General features: G+C 43.7%; 1 protein-coding gene across 1 annotated transcript in view; it reads left to right on the forward strand.

Moving 5' to 3' along the window:
- SHANK3 (SH3 and multiple ankyrin repeat domains 3) overlaps positions 1-21,425 on the forward strand; it is a 346,038-nt gene that overhangs the window by 66,708 nt on the left and 257,905 nt on the right. The window contains exons 6-8 of the mRNA XM_032196507.1: positions 23-190; positions 1,300-1,416; positions 3,799-3,876. Coding sequence (XP_032052398.1) covers positions 23-190; positions 1,300-1,416; positions 3,799-3,876 — 363 coding nt within the window. The remainder of the gene's footprint in view (positions 1-22; positions 191-1,299; positions 1,417-3,798; positions 3,877-21,425) is intronic.

The following is a 21,425-nucleotide window of genomic DNA, read 5'->3' on the forward strand; positions in this document are numbered from 1 at the left end:
AATGGAGGCGCTTCTCCTGCAGACGCTGCTGGACCTGGGTGCCTCCCCAGACTACAAGGACAGCCGAGGGCTGACGCCCCTGTACCACAGCGCCATGGTCGGGGGGGATCCCTACTGCTGTGAGCTCCTGCTGCACGACTACGCCCGGCTGGGCTGCGTGGATGAGAACGGCTGGCAGGAGATCCACCAGGTGAGACAGACAATGGACAAGGTGCAGCTGGGGCCACCACTGCCATACTGTCAGTGAAGAGGCCTGTCCTGTCCCCTCAGGTGCTGCAGGGATGCGGTGTCTTGTTGGTGGGCAGTGGTGGCACTGCATGGCAGGATTGGCCGGCATGGGGGGAGGGTCGTATCCTGGGTCCCGTCTGGGGATTTGCTGGGGGAGTGCCAGTTCTGTGCCCCACCCAAGGCTTAACATTCAGGTTGTTTCATGCTGGCCTTAGTCAATGGGTCTGGGATCCTCCCCAGATTACAGCTGTGCCAGGACAGTGATTTGGGACCTTGATCGAGCCTGAGGAATCCTGATTACAAAAACACAGTTATATCTGTACAGGGTGCACAGGGAAGAAAGAGATGAGCTAGATGGGTGAGGGGACCTGAGCTGGCTTTGTGCTTCAAGACTGAGCTCCTTCTGGAGAAGGGAGGGTTTTGCTGGCTCTGCCTCAAGTCCCTCAGTCTGGCACTGTCAGAGGGGCAGGCTGCCTTTGGGCCTGTGGCCTCCCACAGCACTCGGCTCTCAGGCCGTGCAAGGTGAAGGAATACTGGTACATCAAAGGACAGATGGATGAGTGAAAAAAACAACAGATGCATTTGTGATCTTGATTTGTGGGACATGACTCTCCTCCTTCCTGCCTCATCCTACATTGTCATGGCTGATCTTTGAGGTCTGCTCATCCCGGGATGGACCAAGCACAGAGGAAAACACCACACTAGATCTGGATCTATTGCACTCTGCTTTGTCTGCTCGTGCTTCAGGGCTTTTTTCAGCAGATAAATATTATTGATGTAGCAAATGATCTGGAGGAGTCCCTGATACCTGCATGATGCTGAGCCCAAATTTGCAATCAGTGTAAAGGTAATTTATCTGATAAGTGTTTGTGTATATATTGCTGTAAGGAGGAGCAGTGAGTGTGCATGAGTGTTAATGGAACTCTACAGGTTACTCTTCCTGTCTGATACAACTTTTCTAGCGTAGATGAATCCAGAAGAGACAGGAAGATGTTATGAAGTTTATCACTTCCCTGCTGCTCTCTCATTTTATTTTTCTATTTCTTTTTTCCCGTTTTGCATTTTGAGCAGGCATGTCGCTACGGCCATGTTCAGCACCTGGAGCATCTTCTCTTCTACGGAGCTGATATGACTGCACAGAATGCCTCAGGAAATACCGCTCTTCATATTTGTGCTCTCTATAATCAGGTACTTCTGTGTGATTCAAGACATGAGAACAAAGAAAACATAGATGAGGAACCAGCCTGCCAGAGGGAACAATGCTGGGCTGGGGCATCTTCTGATTGCTATTACTGTTTGCAGGCCTAGAAAAGTTTTTCTGAATTGTATCCACCCTCTGTCTTGGGATGAGGCTGTTTCTGTTTGCAGCACCAGACTGACGTTAGATTTCTCAAGAGTCTGGTGGCTAGGGGAAAGAGTCTGTGGTTCAGTCTAGTCCCATTCCCTGATTATTTTTGCTGATTTACTGCCTAACTTGTTCTGTAATTTTTCCTCTGGTTTTTATTCCTTCTTCACACCAAGTGCAGCGAGCCCCCATCACTGGCTGGAGGGAGCAGTTTGCCTGGGTGGAGAGTGCTAATTTGGTCCAGGTGCTTGCATGTAACTTTGGGGAGGGCACGTATCACACAGAATCACAGAATTTCTAGGTTGGAAGAGACCTCAAGATCATTGAGTCCAACCTCTGACCTAACGCTAACAGTCCCCACTAAACCATATCCCTAAGCTCTACATCTAAACATCTTTTAAAGACTTCCAGGGATGGTGACTCCACCACTTCCCTGGGCAGCCTGTTCCAATGTCTAACAACCCTTTCGGTAAAGAAGTTCTTCCTAACATCCAACCTAAAACTCCCCTGGCGCAACTTTAGCCCATTCCCCCTCATCCTGTCACCAGGCATGTGGGAGAATAGACCAACCCCCACCTCACTACAGCCTCCTTTAAGGTATCTGTAAAGAGCAATAAGGTCGCCCCTGAGCCTCCTTTCCTCCAGGCTGAACAAATCCAGCTCCCTCAACTGCTCCTCATAGGACTTGTTCTCCAGACCCCTCACCAGCTTCGTCGCCCTTCTCTGGACCTGCTCAAGCACCTCGATGTCCTTTCTTGTAGCGAGGGGCCCAAAACTGAACACAGTACTCGAGGTGTGGCCTCACCAGAGCTGAGTACAGGGGGACGATCACCTCCCTAGCCCTGCTGGTCACACTGTTTCTGATACAAGCCAGGATGCCGTTGGCCTTCTTGGCCACCTGAGCACACTGCTGGCTCATATTCATCTGACTATCCACCATCACTCCCAGGTCTTTCTCTGCCTGGCAGCTTTCCAACCACTCCTCTCCCAGCCTGTAGCTCTGCTTGGGGTTATTGCGCCCCAGGTGCAGGACCCGGCACTTGGCCTTGTTAAACTTCATGCAGTTGACCTCAGCCCATCGGTGCAGCCTATCCAGATCCTAAACATGCCCCAAGCAGGGCTTGTTGGGTACATCCTGTGGCTTTCACAGCCTTTGGGGCAGGCATGTGGGCTGGGGTGCTATCCCTGACACAAATGCTCATAATGGTGAGAAGCTGTGACATGGGAGGTTCAGTCTGGGTTTAAAGAAAAGGTTCTTCACTGAGAGGGTGATCAGGCATTGGAACAGGCTCTCCAAGGCAGTGGTCACAGTGCTGAGTCTGTTGGAGTTTAAGAGGTGCTTGGATAATGCTCTCAGACACATGGTCTCATTTTTTGAGTGATCCTGTGCGGACCTAGGAGTTGGACTTGTGGGCCCCTTCCAGCTCAGGATATTCTATGAACATCTTATTACCAATCCCTGAATTTTAAAGAAGGTTGACCAGGCGATGCAGAGTACCCTGCCCTCAGGGCCACTGATCTCAGTTCAGAAGAAATTAAGGGTAGTGGAAGAGCCCTCTCTGATATTGCCCTCCCACTGCTCTCTTTCCGAGATGTAGAGTTCAGTATCTAAGGATTTCTCCTGTAGGTTTTATTCCTTCCTACAGATTTTATATATTCTATTTTCTGTTTTTGCTATAAAGGGAATTTTTCAGATTCCAAGGTGCCTGTGTTTTAAAAAGTGAATACTCTTATAATTTGCAATAGAAGCTGAATTGTGGCTTGTTATGTGATGGGTGCACTCTGCAGACCTATGACTGATATCTGGGTTTATGCCCACTGGGTTGGTTAGGGAGAGCAGCATTAGGGTATACAAGGGCTCATAAACGTGTGGAATTAACAGTAGAGAAGTACAGAGCATTCAAAACAGAAGTGATAAAAGGCTTTAGGAAATAGCAATACGTGGGAATGTGTAGTGGTTACTGTGCCTCATAGGTGTGGTCTTGGACTGAGTATAGGGCTTGACTGTGGTGGCAGCACCTATAGCTGGCACACAGGTAGATGGAATTGGTCAGCTTGGTGCCAGAGGTAACCAGTTCATGGGGATTCTGGATCCTTTTATATTCCTTGCTCTTGCCAAAGGAGGATTTCTGAGTGCAATGAAACTATGTGGTTTGCTTCTTTGTTGTCACCAGTCTACAGTGCTAATCAGACTCTTCCTGTTTCCTCCTTGCTTGCTTTCCCAGGAGAGCTGTGCTCGGGTTCTCCTCTTCCGTGGTGCGAGCAAAGAGATTCGCAACTACAACAGCCAGACGGCATTCCAGGTGAGACAGTGAGCTATGGGCCCCAGTCCCTCCCACACAATTCCTCTGGCATGGGCAGTGGCAGCTGCTGACATGCCCCTTGGGCATGCCTGGGATAACATTTACTGGAACAAAACCATTGATTCAGGACGCCTATTTTGACACTGGAGCGGGAGGGAGGAAAGCGATCATCTTGAACATGGGAAGGACTATGAAAGTGGTATCTTATGGTGGGAGACTAAAAGAGTTTTGCTTGTTCTGTCATGTGTAATGGAGGTGGAAAGGAGGAATTATTGCTCTCTGTAGAAGTGTTCCAGTAAATGTTAGCGAGGGAGCAAAATCCTCATGAATAAAGGATTCAGTTTTGCACCAGAAGTGCACCTGAACTTGCTGTTAATAAACTCAAAATGGGAGTTAGAAGACCTCAAGCCACTATTGAAATGGATTGAAATTCTGCAATAGCTTTCATGTAAATATGTTAGGTAAAACAGATGGAAAAGGGAAACTTGGTCACTTTGCAGTATGACTCCTAAGTCTGCAAGTCATGCGAAAGTAATTGCCTGCAAATTATCATAGGCTGCAGTCTGATACAGGGAGTCTCTTCCCTTCAGTCTGCTTTGCCTTTCTTTTGAAAAGTTCTTGAACTTGAAATAGCATTTCTGCCTGTGCTTTTGTGGAAGCATAATCTTCTACCTGCGGACCTTTCAGAAATGTTGTGACTCATTGTCCAGCTAGTACTAATCTTCAGGTGTCCCTTGAGAGTAGAGCGTATCTGTCAGCATCTTAATCATGTACTAGCTTGGGTAGCCACAGATGAGCTCCCTAACCATTTTCCCTTTAGAAATGCTTTTCTTCACTCTTTCAGTGTTGTATATAGAGGTTCTAGGCCAAAGCATCTCAAGCTTGACCATCACAATGAAGTTGCACAGCCCCTGCAAGCATCATGAGTGGCTGCTGAGAGATGCCTTATTACAGATGCAATCACTCTCGTTCCCTGCGTGCAACTACAACTGTTTGTGCAGCAGCATGTCCTGGGAGGAGAAGGATAGGAAATTGGGCAGATATTCTGCACATGCTGGAAATCTGGTGCACTCAGGTTGTGCTGTGCCCGTGTTGGCTCTCACATGGAGGAAGTGGGTACTTCTTGTGAGCCTTGTGTCCTGAGGGATGATATTTCTTCCAAATGAACTGAATACTTGAGTAGCTTGAATGCCATGAGTACTCAGGGGGAGCTGAAGTGCTCTCTGACGTAACCTGCCTGCTTACTGGCAGCCACGGTGAACTGGCTGTGGTTGCCTTGGAATGGTGCTATATTCTGCATCAGGATATTTCATTTAAATTTTAAGTACATTTTAGTGCAAATTCAGCAAACAGTCCCAAAAAGAGTACATACAATCATGGTAAGTACACATGTACAAATTAGGCAGCTGTGTAGAGATACCAGTTATTATGTACACAAGAGTGTGTACATAACTAATAATGCATATGTAGTTTCAGGAAATGATTATATAGCTTATATTCTTGAAAGTAATTTCTCTTGGAAGACTGAGGAAGACAGAGCTCCTTACAAGCTGTGTTATGTGTTGGCTTGGATGCTAAGAGAAGAAGGGGCCTGGAAGGTCAAATTGAGCATTCCTCATAGCCTGTCTGGTATTTTGTCATATGTGGGAACTTTAACATAGATTTGTGCCATGGAGGTACACCAGTAATAGAATAAGTTCATGTATTCACCTAGTAAGTGGTTGTTGTCTGGTCATACCTGGTGAAGCTGTGAGTGTCATGCGTGATGAGTTGCAGTTGCCTGCAGAGAAGGGGAGGCTTGTACTCCCTTCCACAGTGGCCCAGAGAGCATGGGGGGTCTGGCTCCAGAGGGGTGCTCATGTACACAAGTAGAGTGCCACCACAGCCAGCTTTGCTCTGAATTACAGTGAGCACTGTGCCTTGTTAACAGTAGCGAATGCTGAAGGGTGCGTGAGCTCAGCCCTTGGTGAGGACCCCATCCCATGGGAGCCTTTTCTCCATGAATCCACCTTAACTCAGACCTTTTTCTACATGTTTCACCCAATCTCCCACCTCGGGAGATGGGCCATGAAAGGGTTTGTTTGGATGGAGGCAGCAAGATCTGCTGTGCTCAAAGTGTTGCTTTCCAGGGAGTTTTCCTCTGGGAGCTGAGGTTTTTCCCATCTGACTGCTCTTAGATGTAATGTGAAAATATTCATTTCCAGGGAAGTACTTTTTCCAGGAAACTGTTGCCTTGTTTAATTGACTGTACTTTTGGAATCAAGAGATGGAGAAAGGACAACCTTTTTGCTTTGGGCATCTGAAGGAAATGGGGTTGTGTAGCAGATGGTGGAGAGAGAACAAATGGCTCCTGTTCTGATTTTGCTCATGTCCTGCAGAGTCCTAGTGAGTTCTAAGAAGGGATAAGCAGTGTTTGTCTTCTTTTTTGAAGTAGTTTGACCAATTGGAAGTTTCTGTTCCAGAGAATTGAAATCATGCTTGGTAATCTGAATTTTTTTTTATTGACAAGTATGACCTGATCCAAACTAGCATCTGATATTAGTGTTATGTGCTCCCATCAGCTCCCAGCTTTCCAACAGAAGCGCTCTAACTCCTGGCTTAGATTGCTTGCTCAAGATTTCAGCATGTGATTAAGTTACCGTATGCTACAAAGTCTGGCACTTTCTCACGCTTTGTCTTTGTGTAGCCATGGTAAAGAGGTGCTATCTCTCTGTGACTGATTTTCAGCACAGCAGAGGAAAGCCAAGCCTGTACAAAGGAGTGTGCACTAGCCACAGCAGTTCTGTGGCTGCTGGAGCTTGTGTAAATGCCTCTGATTCTGCATGGCTGTTTAGTCAGTTTACTGCATATACCTTGTGCTAATTTGATTGTTACTGTTAATCAGATAGCTTGGTGTCAGTGGCCTGAGATGGCTCACTCAGATAACACCGAGTAATTTAGAGGTTTAAAAAGTTGTAATCTCTTTGTTTATCTTCCATGAGGCAAATCAGCATGTTCCTTCCCTCGGGAGGTAATGCCACATCTCACTGTGTTGTGTGGTGAGTTCTTCCAGCTGCAGAATGGCCTGATGGAGCACTTGTGGACTGCAGCACATGGCCGGTATGGTGGGGCAGGAGTGCTGGGAGCATTATCACCTCTTTGTGGCTAGTGGCAGGCTTCAGAGAGGGCTGCCAAAGCAGGGTAGGTTTAGGGTAAGAGTTTTCCCATAGTACCTTTTCAGCTTCTGGAAATCTTCAACTTACTGTTTTATCAAGCCAGGGTTTATACCTACATCTGTCTTCCATTGCTCTTAGCTGGCTTGACTTCCATAAATTGTATGAGAGTCCTGTATGCAGATGTAGTCCTTCTGAAAGCTCCCCAGCATCATCCAAATATGTTTTTCTCACTAATGGTTGGATAAATCATTTTTCAGGTAGGATACTGCATACTTAAAATACACTGGAAAATAATAATATATATTTTTTTCCTTCCGGCTATTTTAGCAGCATCGCTGGTGGGGAATCAGAAACAAAGTGCTACTAAAGCACTAGTTGTCTCACAAACATCAAACCTCCCATGTGTCTTCAGGTGCTCACTGACTGGACTTGGGGCACTGGCCAGTGGAGCATGCTGTGGGTCAGGGGCCTGCAATGGGAAGGCCAAACACTCAAGCCAAGACTGTGAAGACTGACAGTTGCAGCTGGGGATGTGGTGAACCCACCATCATATTTAAACAACAGAAAGGCATCCAGCAGATGGCTGTAATGTGTAGACAGCCATACAAGTAGGTGGTTGTGCAAACACAGTGAATGGTTGCTGAGTGGTCAGTCTGACCCTGCTGGGGGAGGAGGAGGACATCTCCCTTTCCCCCAACAGGGTCAGATGCTATGGGACATGGTTTGGACAAAACAATGAGCTCTCAGCATGGCTGTAGGCCTCTCATGCAGAAGCTTCATGTGGGGCGTTCCTGCATTTGCTCCCTTCTACCTCTCCTGTTGCAGATCCTTCATCCCTGTGGATGTGGTCACAGTGCATGTGGGGTGGAAGGAAACTAATCCTGTTTGGACACACCAACTCTGCAAGCTGGGCTCTTTGGATAGATCAGTCAAAGATTTCATGCTATCTGTCCTAAGCCTGCTCCAGCCTTTCTGTTCTGTGAAAGGACTAGGAAGGTGCTCTGTGGATGCCACATGCCCCTTTGTCCTCTAGACTCCCTTTTCTGTCTTTTCTTGCTTCTGATAGGATATTATTGTGTTGGGATCATACAGCATCAGATGCTTGGGTGCTGAATAGTTGCCAACAACTGAATGATCCATTTCTTATTTCTGTCTCTTTTTCTTGGCCCTTTTCAGGGACAGTTTTCATGAGTCTACCTTGTCTTGAGGTTAACATTGTGTCAAGGAAGATAACCACTTCCATTACAGGTCTGTATTGTCAGGGCCCTGAGGGCACTCAAGATCCTTAATGTCCTTCGCCAGCTTCACCTCAGGCCCCCACCCTGTGGGCCCAAAAGCCCCATTTTAGCTCAAGCATAGGACTGTTGATAGCTCCAAGTCTTCCAGGTCAGCCTGTCTACAGTTTTTTTTTTTTTTTTTTTTTTTTTTTTTTTTAAATTGAAGTATGAAGCGTTAGCTTCTGTTCATTTGCAATGTTTTGGGCTTCTCAGTTCTTTTTCCTTAATGTCAGCTGACAGAGTGATTCCAAAAGAGATGACCTTCCAAATTCTGTGAACAGCTATGTCCCTTTCTGAGTATGCAGATTACATGACCAGACTTGGAAATGAAACCATTTACCTTTGCAAGCTGAACTTTATCAGAACAGTTGTTGATTCTCAGGTGAGCATCTTATGTGCAGATGGTCTCCCCTAATCTTGAATTGGTGCTGCCTGGGCTATTTCCAGTAGGATGCTGGATGAGACTTTCTGGGACCATCAGAAGTCCTCCTGTTGATGAAGTTTTATTGACAATCCACGTCTGATGCTGTCAATGAGCTATGTGAAACAGTCTTCCTGTCTCATGAGGTTTGATGTCCAGCTGACAGTTTGATTGTTGGAGTCTACGTTAACAAGTGTGTATGATGGAAGAAGACACCCTCTACTCTTGTAAAAGTCATTGTCCCTGTGGCTGTCATCCAGCTTGTTTTCTCTAGGGCCTTTTCTGCTGAACTGCTCCTTAGCATGTCATTGCCAAGGCTGCTTCCTTCTCAGATATGACTTCGCGTTTGTCCATTCTGAATTTTATGGGGGTCCTCCTGGCCTATTCCTCCAGCCTATTCAGGTCCCTCTTGATTGTAGCTCTGCCCTTGAATATATTGATCATCACCAGTCTGGAGGTACCTGCAAACCAGATGACCTCTGTCGTGTTCCACTGGTTTGTAGCTGTTAGGTAGAGAAAGACCCATTCACAATCACTTTGACCTGAACCATCCAACCAGCTTTATTTTCCCCATCTAGCTGTCCATGCATCCATACTGTAATGTCCTCATTATTACAGACAGAGATGAGACATGGGAAGAGCCCATCTGTCTTATTTCCCTGTGTCCTCTAAGATACCTGCTGATTTTGCTACCTCTGTATCAGAGGCTGGGCCAACTGTGCCACTTGTGTCTCTCAGCAGTCTACCATGTACTGTCAGGTTGGAGAGCTGCTGTGACCAGAGGAACCCTATCTCTTCCATATAGAGATTTCCCTGTAAACAGCAGGAGAATCCTAAACTGCTTCTGCTCAGTAGCCATACGAACCATTTAGTTTCTGCTACCCATGCCTGTGTCTCTCCTTTTCCCATGGGTTCATCAGTCCCAGCTATTCTGAGTGGTTGGTGTGAGATGGGGTAAAACCCTGCCTTAGCTGTGTTAAGTTCTGTGGTTTCTTTTCACCTAGCTTGTCACTGCCAGTCCATCAGGTCATGCCTTCCTTTTCCTCCCTGGCTTTTGAATGTCTTAAGGGCTCACTTACATATTTTCTTTCTCAGGAGCCCAGTACGCTGGTGGGAGTAAGGCAGGGGTCACAAACTGTCATGCTTTTACTTTAAAACTCTGGGTTATTTTTTAACCCTTCATTTAATAAAAGTAGCTTTTCCAGTTGCCCTTACACCTGTTTAAAAAGTAGAAGTTCACATTGTAATAGATGACTTAAACCTTGCACTGTATTTTTCAGTGACCTGATGGAGATGCCAGCAGTTTCCTTTTAAGGAACATCCAAGTTTTATCTTAATACCACTAATTTTCCAGTTTTCTTTCCTAAATCTTGTATCTCTAACATGGAGTCTGTGCTTTGTGTTCTCAATGTCAAGATGACTTTTTTTTTTATTATATGGACAGTGTTTTGGAGGTTACTTACACTGCCCCTGTATGTTCCTGGATGATGTGTTTTCAGTGGCTGAGTCATTTCAGAATCACTTGTTTAATTTCTCAACCCCAGATATTTCTGGTCCTGACACCTGGAGGTTGGCCCTTGCCTTCTCCAGGTGTACTGGATTGCTGCACCACCTCAGAGCTGAAGTCGTGTTGGTGGAGCGGTTTGCTGCTAGTGCACACATGAAGGACCTGAGGAGCTCTCTACAGCAGGTATGCGGTTGCCTCAGTGTCATCCATAGCACAAACATACATGTAGGCTTGGTGGTAAGCTGCAGTTCATCAAGCAATCTTGTTCACATGCTAGATTATTGTGTACATGCTTATTTGAGTCCTCCGAGGCACTGACTTCCTATGAAGAGGATCTGGAATGGCAACGGGCATGCTGTAGCTTTTGTTTTCAGGCTCAGAAGGAGAGGGGCGGTGGAGATGAGCTTGGGCTCCCATGGTAGTTCAAAGGGAAATGAATCCAGCTGTAAGTATTGGGTTATTTCCAGTTGACATCCGTGTTTACATGCATGTGTTGTCACTGGTAAGTCATCTTTCTGCATGTATTTTTCCAATACTTCTTTCCTAGCAGTAATGGAAGATACTTTACTGGAACTGTGACTTGCCTTTTCTGGTGGAGGCTTCTCATCTGTGTTTGCCACAAAATATTTTGTTTGGGCAAGGTGGTTTTTCCATTGTCTTCTCAGGAATGTTTCTGGTGCTCAAACAGAGGCCCTTAGGGCCAATCAGACGCTCCAGAGCTGTTGTGCCTGAGTGCTGCTTATGATATCAAAATAAGAAAAGACGCCTGTAAAACACAGCTTGGTTATGTGCTGTATCCATTTGTCTGTGTGATTTCCACTCTGCTTTGGATACTGGAAAATTATTATAAATGTATGAACTTGTACCAATGTAGCTTTTACTGCCAATAAAGATGGCTATGAGAACCTATCAAAAAGTGAACTCAGCATTGAAGGTTTTAATTATCAATGGATACGAATTCAGTGATATTATTTGAAAAAGATAATCATAATAGTCTTGCATAAGCAAACCTTCAGCTCAGTATGAGTGTGAACAGGTGACTGGTATCAAGCTGAAACTAAACATCTTTAAACATAGATCCTGGTTTCTTTCCTGTCAAGCTTGTATTCCAATGGTGCTATGGGATTGCTTGTGTTAGCTTACCCCAAACACTTCTAATGTAAGTTTTAGAAGTAAGTTTTATGTCTCTGCTTCATGACTGGATTTTTTCCCTAGGTCTGGGGATAATTTAGCTGTGATAATTTCACATGTAAAATGAATAAACAGAGTGCTTCTTCAGGAACTCAAGAAGAAAAGGAATTTATGAATTCTTTTGGAAGAATTCTGGAAGAAGGGGCAGGGAACTCAGGAGGACTTCAGTGCTGGTATGAAGTTGTGCAGGGAGAAAATTAGGAGGGCCAAAGCCCAATAGGAACTCTATTTGGCAATTACAGGAAAAGACAATGAATACATTCTATAAATACATGTATATTAACAACAAAAGGCAGACTAATGAGAACATTCATCCTTTATTGGATGTGAGGGGAAACAAAGTGATGAACGATGAGGAAAAGTGTGCTTAATACTTAGTGCCTTTTTTGCCTCAGTCTTTATTAGTCAGGCCAATTGTTCTCAGCGTACCCAGCCCCCTGATTGGAAGATGATGGCAGGGAGAGAGATGAAACTAGTACAATCCAGCAGAAAACTGTAAGTGACCTGTTATGTTATTTGAACATTCATAAGTCTATGGAGCTAGATGGGATTCATCCAAGGGTACTAAGGATATCCCTGACTGTGAGGGGGTCTAGGATGGTGAGTCCAGCCTGGCCTCAGTATCTTGATGGGTCTCACCAGTGCTGAGTGGAGGGGAGCCATCCCTGCCCACACCTGCTGGCTGCCATCAGCCATCACTGCCCGAGGGCACTGTCAGTGCTGGGTCTGAAGGCCCCTAGGGTCCCCTGGGCTTTCCTGCAAAGCCATTTGCTATCCAGTCACCCCATCTGGTCCTGTCCCCTTCCATCCCCCAGGGTTGCTGGAGGCCATAGTCAGGGCTTGGTGCTTGTCTCTGCCAGTCCTTGTGGCTATTCCTACAGCTGCTCTGAGGAACAGCCTGGCTCTTGTTGCCTGTTGACTGCTTCTAAACTGGCTGACAGTGGTTTTCCTTTCATCATCATGGCTGTTAATGAAGGTACCACATGGTGCCAGCTGCCATGGCCATCCCTGAGGAATGAGCTTGTAACTGACCATCAGATGGGCTTCATACTGCTGATTGTCACTCCTTGAGACTGGTGGTCCTGCCAGATGTCTGCCTACCTCATCATACATTTACCCAAAACAGCCTAGTCCTGTTTTGCAATAAAGATGCTATTGGAGACCACACTGAAAACCTCCTGAAGTTAAGGTTAGATGTTTCCTGTGCTTCCCTCATTCGGTGTCAGCCACCTGTTGAGCAGGCCATATGCAGATAAGACTGAGAAGAAACCTGAGACCATTTTGTGTGCTGTTCTTCCCACACACAGAATCAGCACTGTCTGAATGCTTTATGACTGATGTTTGTGTGACCTGCTCCTGAGACCCTCCTGTGCTGGACATTGACTGCAGCTTCCTAACACAGTCTCTGTGCTTAGTTGTCTCTGCTGTCAGAAGACTTTTTCCTGACATCTAACCTGAATCTTTCTTATTGAATTTTAAGCCCTTCACTTTTCCTTGGTTATTAAAAACAGATTATTTTTGTCCTTGCTGCAGCTGCCTTCTTTCTGCTTTTATGGCCTCATCACCCCTTCCCCACCTCATCTTCTGTTCCGTGGACTAAGTGTCCCAGAACATGCAGGTTTTCCTGCAGAGACTTTGAAAGCATAATCTGATCATTACTGTTGATTTACTGTGGATTCTCCCCATATCTTTTATTTAATTCAGTTCCCCAAAGTAGCTTACTCCAGCTGACACCCTAACTGGTCTGCACAGAACAGAGAGATTACATCACACAGGTTAGAGGTGAGGCTGTTAATTGTAAATCCTGGTATATTTTCCCTTTTCCTGCCACAATGTGACTTTGTTGATTCATGTTGAGCTTGTGATCCTGCAATCCTCAGATTTTCTACAGCAGGACTGTTGCCTGCTGCACTGTGGAATATGTCCCTGCCTGGTAACACAGACTCACCCAAGCGATTCACATTGAGCAGACCTTGGGACATCTCTAGTCCAGCTCTACTGCTCAGAGGAGGGCCAGCCCCAGAGCTGGTGAGGTTACTCAGCACCTTTCCCAGTAATTCTGGGAAAGTTCCCATGGCTGGAGCATTCCCACCTCTCTGGGACTTGTTCTAGTACTTAGCCTTTCTCCTAGTGAAGAGTCTTTTAATTGTGCCCAAACAAAATTTCAACTGGTGCAACTTGTGCCAGTTGCCTCTTATTCTTTTTGCACCATGGGGAAGAGTCTGGCTCCATCTTCTATAATTGTTGAACATAAATCTAGATTATAGTTTTCTCTATTGAGTAAAATCCTATTTTTTTCTCCTCATACATTTCTTGAGTTTCCAACAATCATTTTCATTCTAAGCCTCTAATCAGTTTGCACCTCCTTCCAGGTTCATCCCATTTAGGAATTTAATAAGCAGGCTCTGTACTCTATCATCCAGGATGTTAATTAAAAAAATAAATACTGCTGAACCTGGGGTAGGGTCCTGTGAAAACCATTCAGTGTGTTTTTAGACTGAGAGTAAGTTATGAATTAGTTTTCCGATCAGTTTTTCATCTACTTAGCAGGAGTTTCACCTACATTTAATTCCTATAGTTTCTGAGAATGTCACATAAGACTGTCAAAATTTTTGGTGAAGGCACCTATATGGTATCTTTAGTTTCTTTGGTCTTCAAAAAGCCTGGCTTGCTACCCTGTCATAGAAGTAACTTGGATTCCTTATGCTCTTTGCAAATTAATGCTGTTGTTCTTCTGTTTAAAAATCGTCTGCTTCAGCCAGCATTGTTCCGGACAATAAAATTAAGCTGTCTCTTCTCTAATGCTGTTTCTCTCTTTCTTGTGCTGCATATTTTAAATCTAGTGGTAGCATCCCTCCTTTTCAGGCATCTGAGAACCTTCAGAGATGATTGGAGTAAACCACTAACTCTGCAGATTTCTCCCAGCAGATTTTTGGCAGTGTGACTCACACATGGTCTGCAGATCTCTGGTGATTTGTAGAAAAGTAAAGGCAATTCATAGACAGAATGCAAAAACAGACACAAAGGCAAATAATGCCCTAAATACCATGTCATAGTTTTATCGGGCCCAACTGATTTGCTGATTTGGTGATATTTGCTGAATGATCACAACCAATTGCAAAGTAAAAAGCTAAAGCAAAAAGCCAGTTAACCCTCTGGCATTCATTGTACTAACGCTTTCCTCCCATGACAATTTGCTGGTGTGCTTGATCCACTCTTGCAGAAGCATTATTATGCTTTCTTGTGTCCCATGTGTTCTTTACACACTTTGGTTGCTATATCTCATTTCATACCTTGACCTTTCTCAATCTTTTGCATCTGTCACACACATAATTGGGCCTAATAGCCTGGTAGTACTTTGAACGGTTCACCTTAAATCCTTAAAGATTTGCATTTTGATGTTAACTTAACATACCATTTGCATCAGCTTTTAGTACAATACAAACAGGCTGTTAGATGTATTTTCTTCAAAGATTTGTATTTTGTTGCTTTAAAATAGACATCATGGTCTGAACTCTGCAATTTGCAGTCATGTTGCCCAGGCAACAGAATTTTCTCAAATGGAGTGATTTTGTTAAAGAATGTCTTCACTTAACAATGGTTTTTCTAATTTAACTTAAATTTTAGCTGACAGTGTTTAGATTTATAACTAACTAATGACATCATATCTTGTGATGTTATAGAAGATAATACATCTAATTCTACTTATGTAGATTACAAGTGTCAGTGTTAAGTATACTTGGAAGGAAATGACAAAGATAGTTATTTTACACTTTAGCTAGCTTAGCTGTAAACTCTTGCAAGCTAGCTGCCATTGTTCCTCAACATGTGTAAAATACACAAACATCATCTGCTATTTAACATGCTTTAAAGAGTTAGTACTAACTAATGCCAACATTTTTTAGCTGTTGTGAAAATGTCTATACCATTATTTTTATTAATAAGCTCCATATTTTTCTTGTCCTCACTACAACAGTAACCTTGTTCTCCTCCATCTGTTCTCTCCTGTCAAGTGTTTGGATTGTAAGGGTTGTGGGTTTTTGTAAGTGTGTGCAGAGCCTACTGATTTTTCTCTCTATCTCTACTATAGTAGAAATTAAAATAATTTATGGAGGTGTGGAGTTCCAGTTGGCAGTTCACACTGGAGTGGTTATTCAACCTGTTGTGTATTAAAAATGTAACACATCTTCCTCATCCTTACTGCATTTGCTATCTATCTGAGAGGGAAAACGTATTTTTTGTACCTGTAAAAGTATGTTCGTTAAAGGTTAACGTTATAATTGATTACAATTTCTGACCTTTGAGAAATTTATTATATGCTTATAGGATCTTTGTTGTCTTCAATGATCAGATAGCATAGTAACCAAGCTTCTACTAGCCTTTCTTATACTCAAAATTAATTAAAAACTTCCTCATAATATGGATTTAAGAAGCACGGTTTGCAGCAAAAATAAATAATTAGTAACTGTAGTGCCTAATTGTTCCTTTAAGAATAGTATTGGTAATGTTTTCAACATGTGAGGCTGGCATCTCCTCATTTTGCCTGTGAAGCCAAGCAGAATTCAACACCTTTTGGGGTGTTCATCGTCTGCTCCCACCACCTTCCTTGTTTCTCCAGGCACAGAGGAGATTTTGTCTCTACAGTTCTCTGATTTTCTGATAAGCCAAGGAGATAACATGACTCTCTTGTGTGTGGATGTCTTCTCTCTCTCTCTCTTTTTTTTTTTTTTTTTTTTTAAGTCATTGTGTCTCTTTAGGCCTATTGGGAATTAAGGATAAAACAACCCATTCCTCCTGAAAACAAAAATTCATTACCCTGCTGGAGTGCATACTTGGGCTTGATTCAGGGATGGAAATGCCACCAGTCAGTGCAGGCAGACCTGTCCTTCCCCACCCCTGAGGGTGGGATATATGGCTGATGGGGACCACCGGTTCTGTGCTCCTTGCTCACATACAGTCTGCTGCATGAGAATTGCAGCGCAGTGGGGTCTGTCACTTTTCTTCAAAAGCAGTTTAATTACCCTTGCTGCTAGAAGTTGTCTTACCTCAGTGCCACTCTGCCTAATTTAATCCTCCCATTATTAGATTTTCTCTGTGTTACAGAAACTGGAAAGCCTTGTACTTGAGCTTCTTCCCCATGTTGCAGTACCTGTGCACGGGGATCATGTCTCCACAGATAAGCAAAATAACTTTATTTCCTTCACATACACATCTTAAAGTAGCTTTTATAGCTACTAGATCACTTTTGTATACATAAGATCTTCCTCTCTGTTCCCATGTTCTTTACCATGGCTACTAGGAGCATCCCAGTATGTTAGTGCACACAGGTCCTGTTACTGTGACATAGAGAGCTCTTGACTAAACTCGTGTATATCTAGTTGATACATTCAGTTACTCTTTTTGGCTGTACAATTTTATCCTGAGAGTTTATGCAGAAGTTTTTTGTTGTTTGTTTGTTTGTTTTCCCCTTTGTGTTGCTTAGGCTGGCTGCTCTCAGGCAAACATCAGATTTTGGCTCAGATTCTGCTGTAGCCATGACCTGTCTCTTATCCCACCAGACTGTGTGTCTTCAGTTTTACCCTCAGAATCAATACCTTTGGCCAGGTGGTCATTACTGGCACAGGATAGGTTGGGGTAGGTTGGTGAGCAAAGCCACTGAGTAATGCCGTCCTTGACAATGTTTCTACATCAACAAATGCATTTTTAGCAAGTTATTTATATATAACAAATAATATGTATATAATCAATATATTCTGGACCCAATCTGAATATACTGTCACCAAAAAAACTAAATTTGCTGTATCATTTGTTTTTGGACACGAATGTCTTGAATGGAAATCCAGATACCACATTTTCTAGCTACCCTCAGTAGGCAATCAGCCCTGGAAATGTTTGTCAAATCTGCTTCACAACTATCAGCCAAGGAAACTCTGCATCCAGGCAAAGTAGTTTTTGTCAGTGCTTATCTCTGCTGAGAAAATCAGAAATTTGTTCTTAGTTTTTAATTTTTTTTTGAAAGGTAAGTGTATTTTTTTTTGGCCTTCCAGCAGTGGATTGGTAGGATAATTGATCACCAGCCTTTTTGTAATACTTTTTTTTTTTTTCCAAAGATTTAAGATGAACAAGCCCAGTTCTTTCCATTTTTCCTCAGTCTTCATTTTTTCCGTCTCTTTTCCAACTTGCTGCTTTCAATTTGTTTACCTCATTCTTAAAGACCTGTGTCCCAAAACTGAACGTATCAGTCCAGATGGGTCCTTGCCAACTTGTGATACATTATTGTAATACAAATAATTAAATTTGTCTATGTAATATCACCATTTTCTTGGCTTGTGTTTAGTTTGGGGTTACTGATGCTACCACACAATGTTTTTTGCTTCATGATGCTTAGCCAGTTATTCTCTGCCTTGTATTTATGCATTTTATTTCTCTGTTCCAAGTGTAACACTTTGTGCTAGACCTGAATTTCATCTTTCTGACTTCAGACATAGTTGTTTGTCAGCCAGACTCATAAACTTGTCAATCAGTGTATTTATTTGTCGATTTATGTATTATGCCTTCTTCTTTTAACAAGTTTTTCAAAAAAATAAGGAAATTATCAGTAAAGGAAGAATAAAATCTAATTAAAGTCTGTAGTGTCAAAACTGGCGTAAGGTATGCAGGCGAAAATAATTTAGAGAAGCATTCTAAATGCTAAATATGCATCAGTATTCTTAATGTACTGTACATGGTCTCTGAAGATTTTAGAAAACAAAGTAGATGTTGCGAGTGTAGTTAATATTTTTTGTGCTATGTAATTCATAAAGTATTGTTATATTTCTGAGCATGTTTTGAATAGCAAGAAAACCGATCAGATGAGAAAAAGGTGCAGTAATGAATGGAAACAATATGAATATAAACCCAGATACAGGCAAAAAATGCAACTGTAAAGCAGAGGGATGGGAAAAGGTGTGAGGCACCATTACTGAAAATACGAAGGTGAGTTCTGGCGTCTTAGCAGAATGAGAAACAGGAAGGAAAATAAAGAGGAAAACAGGTAAGAGAGGAAAACTGAGTTCATTTTTGAGAAAGCTGAAATTGCTTTTCTCAAAAGAAAAGAAATGAAATGAGAGAGCATACTCTTTTTCTGTCAATTCCTGCTCTGTAATTGAAACTTCAGCCCTTACATGGTTAACATAAAACTTTTTCTTATTTCAGAAGGGCTGATAGTTTGATGTGCTCAGATGAAGCTTTCACATGCAGAGCAGTCCCTTCAGCGCGAGCAGACAATTCAGGTGGTGGTTCACACTGACCGGCAGCCAGCATCGTGCCAGCCACAGTGCCAGGGGAGCACAGCTGGGAGGCTTAGTGTGCTGGCTGAGCTGCGTGACTCCTCTACAGCAGGCTGTCTGCAGGGGGCTGGAAGCCACCAGGCAGCGAGGGAATGCTCATTTTGTCTCACATCCATGTGACTGATGCCAGGCAGCTCATTCTCTGGTTTCTGAGGTCAATGTTTTTGATAATTATAAATATTTGAGAGCACTGGTGATCCTCCTGTTCCCTGGAATTTCTCTAATTTTCCAAGACCCAGTATTTTAATGGGCATGAAAAGTTCCATTACTAGTTTTTCAAGACTTTCTGAAACTTACCAAGACTTGTCTATTTAATTATTAATTATGCTTAGAAAATACTATCAGCAATCTTCCTTCCTTTTAGTTGGTAAATTTTCATTCTGTATGCTCTGCCATTTGGGAAGAATTCATTCACCTTTTCCTACTAAATACCAGCCTTCTAGCCTTTTCTACATGCTGCCTACAATTGTATCATCTGCATCTTTGATGGACCAAGGACTTTGATGGACCTGTGATTTTTCTTCTTTGCGACAGATTTAAAATGTTTTCTCCTTGTAGGTCACTGCCCTATTCAGCTTCTCTTATCAATCATAAAGAGTTAAACTCTAAGCTTCCCATTGCTAGAGTATAAGATAGTAGATGAGGAAAAGACTATCTGAGCATGATTGATTTTCTGTCATCATGTAATAGGCTGAAAGTTGCTTTTTGAGAGGCCAAGTATGACAATGCTCAAAGATTGAGTGTATATGCCAAATGAACGTGTACCCCAGGCTTGCCACTGTGCATGGGACACACATCCTTCTTTCCTGTGTGCTGCCTCTGTGGGCATCTAGAGGTATGTGCCTGTGTGCTGCTCCAGGTACAAGGCAGGCTTCTTACCATGGAGCAGTTTTCTGAAGAACTTCTTTTTTTTAATATTTATTTATTTTACTTGCTCTCTAAAGGCTTTCTTCTTATCCTCATTTTATTTAATTTGTTTTCTCTCACTTTTCATTTGAAGTTTGTCTTACAGAAATTGATCAGGTTTCTGGCCTGGTTCCCTCCCACTCCTCCTCCAGTCTTCAGTGTGAGACTGATCTAATTCTGAGTCAGATGCCATCTCAGCTTCGATTATCCAGATGATGCTGCTGACTTGAAATCTTCCCTGACCTGCAGCAGTCATGTTCCATTTACAGATGTTACACTGAAGTCTCAGCTTTGCATGGGAAGCCCTGAATTGCATAGAATCATAGAATGGCTTGGGCTGGAAGGGACCTTAGGAAGGAAACGCAGGATGCAGTTGGCCTTCAGGGCTTCAGGCACACACCGCTGGCTCATGTCGAGCTTCTCATTTACCAGAATCCCCGAGTCCATCTCTGCAGGGCTGCTCTCAATGCGTTCTTCTTCCAGTCTGCACCCATGTCTGAGGTTGCCCTGACCCAGGTGCAGCGCCTTGCATGTGGACTTGCAGGTTCACATGGGCCCACTTTTCTGATAGCTCTCAGGAGGTCTGTCAGAGGCAATTCTAATTCTGATGGTAAGGACTGTTCTCTACATGCTGCCCTGTCCTTTGAAAGCATCCTTTAGCACTGGCTGGACCAGAGGCCAGACTATGACTAGCTCTTTCCCAGAAGGACTGGCCTATCCTCTTTAACCTGTGCTACCTTCTTTACACAGCAGCATCCATCATGACTCCATGTGAACAAGGCAGTTGAGAAATGTACTTATTTATGTCTCCCCTCTCTCCAGTGTCTGAGATACTCATTTCACAGAAGTTGAAAGGAACCTCTGGATCCATCTGATTCAACCTCTGTGCTCAAGCCGGGTCTTCCAGAACTGCTTACTCAGGACCATAGTCAGATGGCTCTTGAATATTTCCAAGAACGGAGGCTCCACAATCTCTCTGGGGAATGTGTACCAGTGCTCAGTCATCCTCAGAGTAAAAAAGTGTTTCCTGATGTTCCAAGAGAACCATTGCCTCTTGTCCTGTCACTGGGCACCACTGATATGAGACTAGCTTCTTTTCTCCAGCACTGACCATCCATGGACCTTGCATTCAGCACTCTGTGCTTAGATCTCTTAGGGTCTGTTTAATGGCACCGTGAAGTTTCTGTGCAGATGCTGTATAGCTCTGACCAAACCTGTCATTATTCCTTTGCAGAATCTTTCTCTGAGCCTTCAATAGATACCACCAACCCACTTCTTGTCTCTGAGGGAAGTCAAAGATCACTTCCACAGCCTTTCAGCAACACAGCCAATTCATGGAAACTGTTGGCCCGTATAGCTGCTATTGTGTGCATCGCTGCTCTGGCCTGCAAGTCTCCAAAAGCAGGCTGTAGGGGAGGTGCCTCCCCTCTCCATCCCCCCATGCCAAGGCTGATGGCTTCAGCTCAAAGACTTCCTGAGCACAGCATTTCTAAGCTGCCTTGTTGAGGTTTTTTAGCTTCCTAGGAGTTCAGAACACCCTGTTCCCCTTGATGGAAGAGATGACAGCATTACCTGAGTCTCTTTAGGATGGTCTTTTAGTGCATCTCATTAGGAGAATAATCTTGTTTTTCCAGTAGCTCCATATGCCTCATCTGAACGTACTGAGAAGATTCTCTATCTCTCTTGGGCTAGGGCTGAATGGTGAATGGTTACAGCATTGAAATTTTTTTCTGTTTCTCATATATGTTTACCTGTACCCACTGC

Source organism: Aythya fuligula, chromosome 1, assembly GCF_009819795.1.
Source record: "Aythya fuligula isolate bAytFul2 chromosome 1, bAytFul2.pri, whole genome shotgun sequence".
Taxonomy (NCBI): Eukaryota; Metazoa; Chordata; class Aves; order Anseriformes; family Anatidae; genus Aythya; species Aythya fuligula.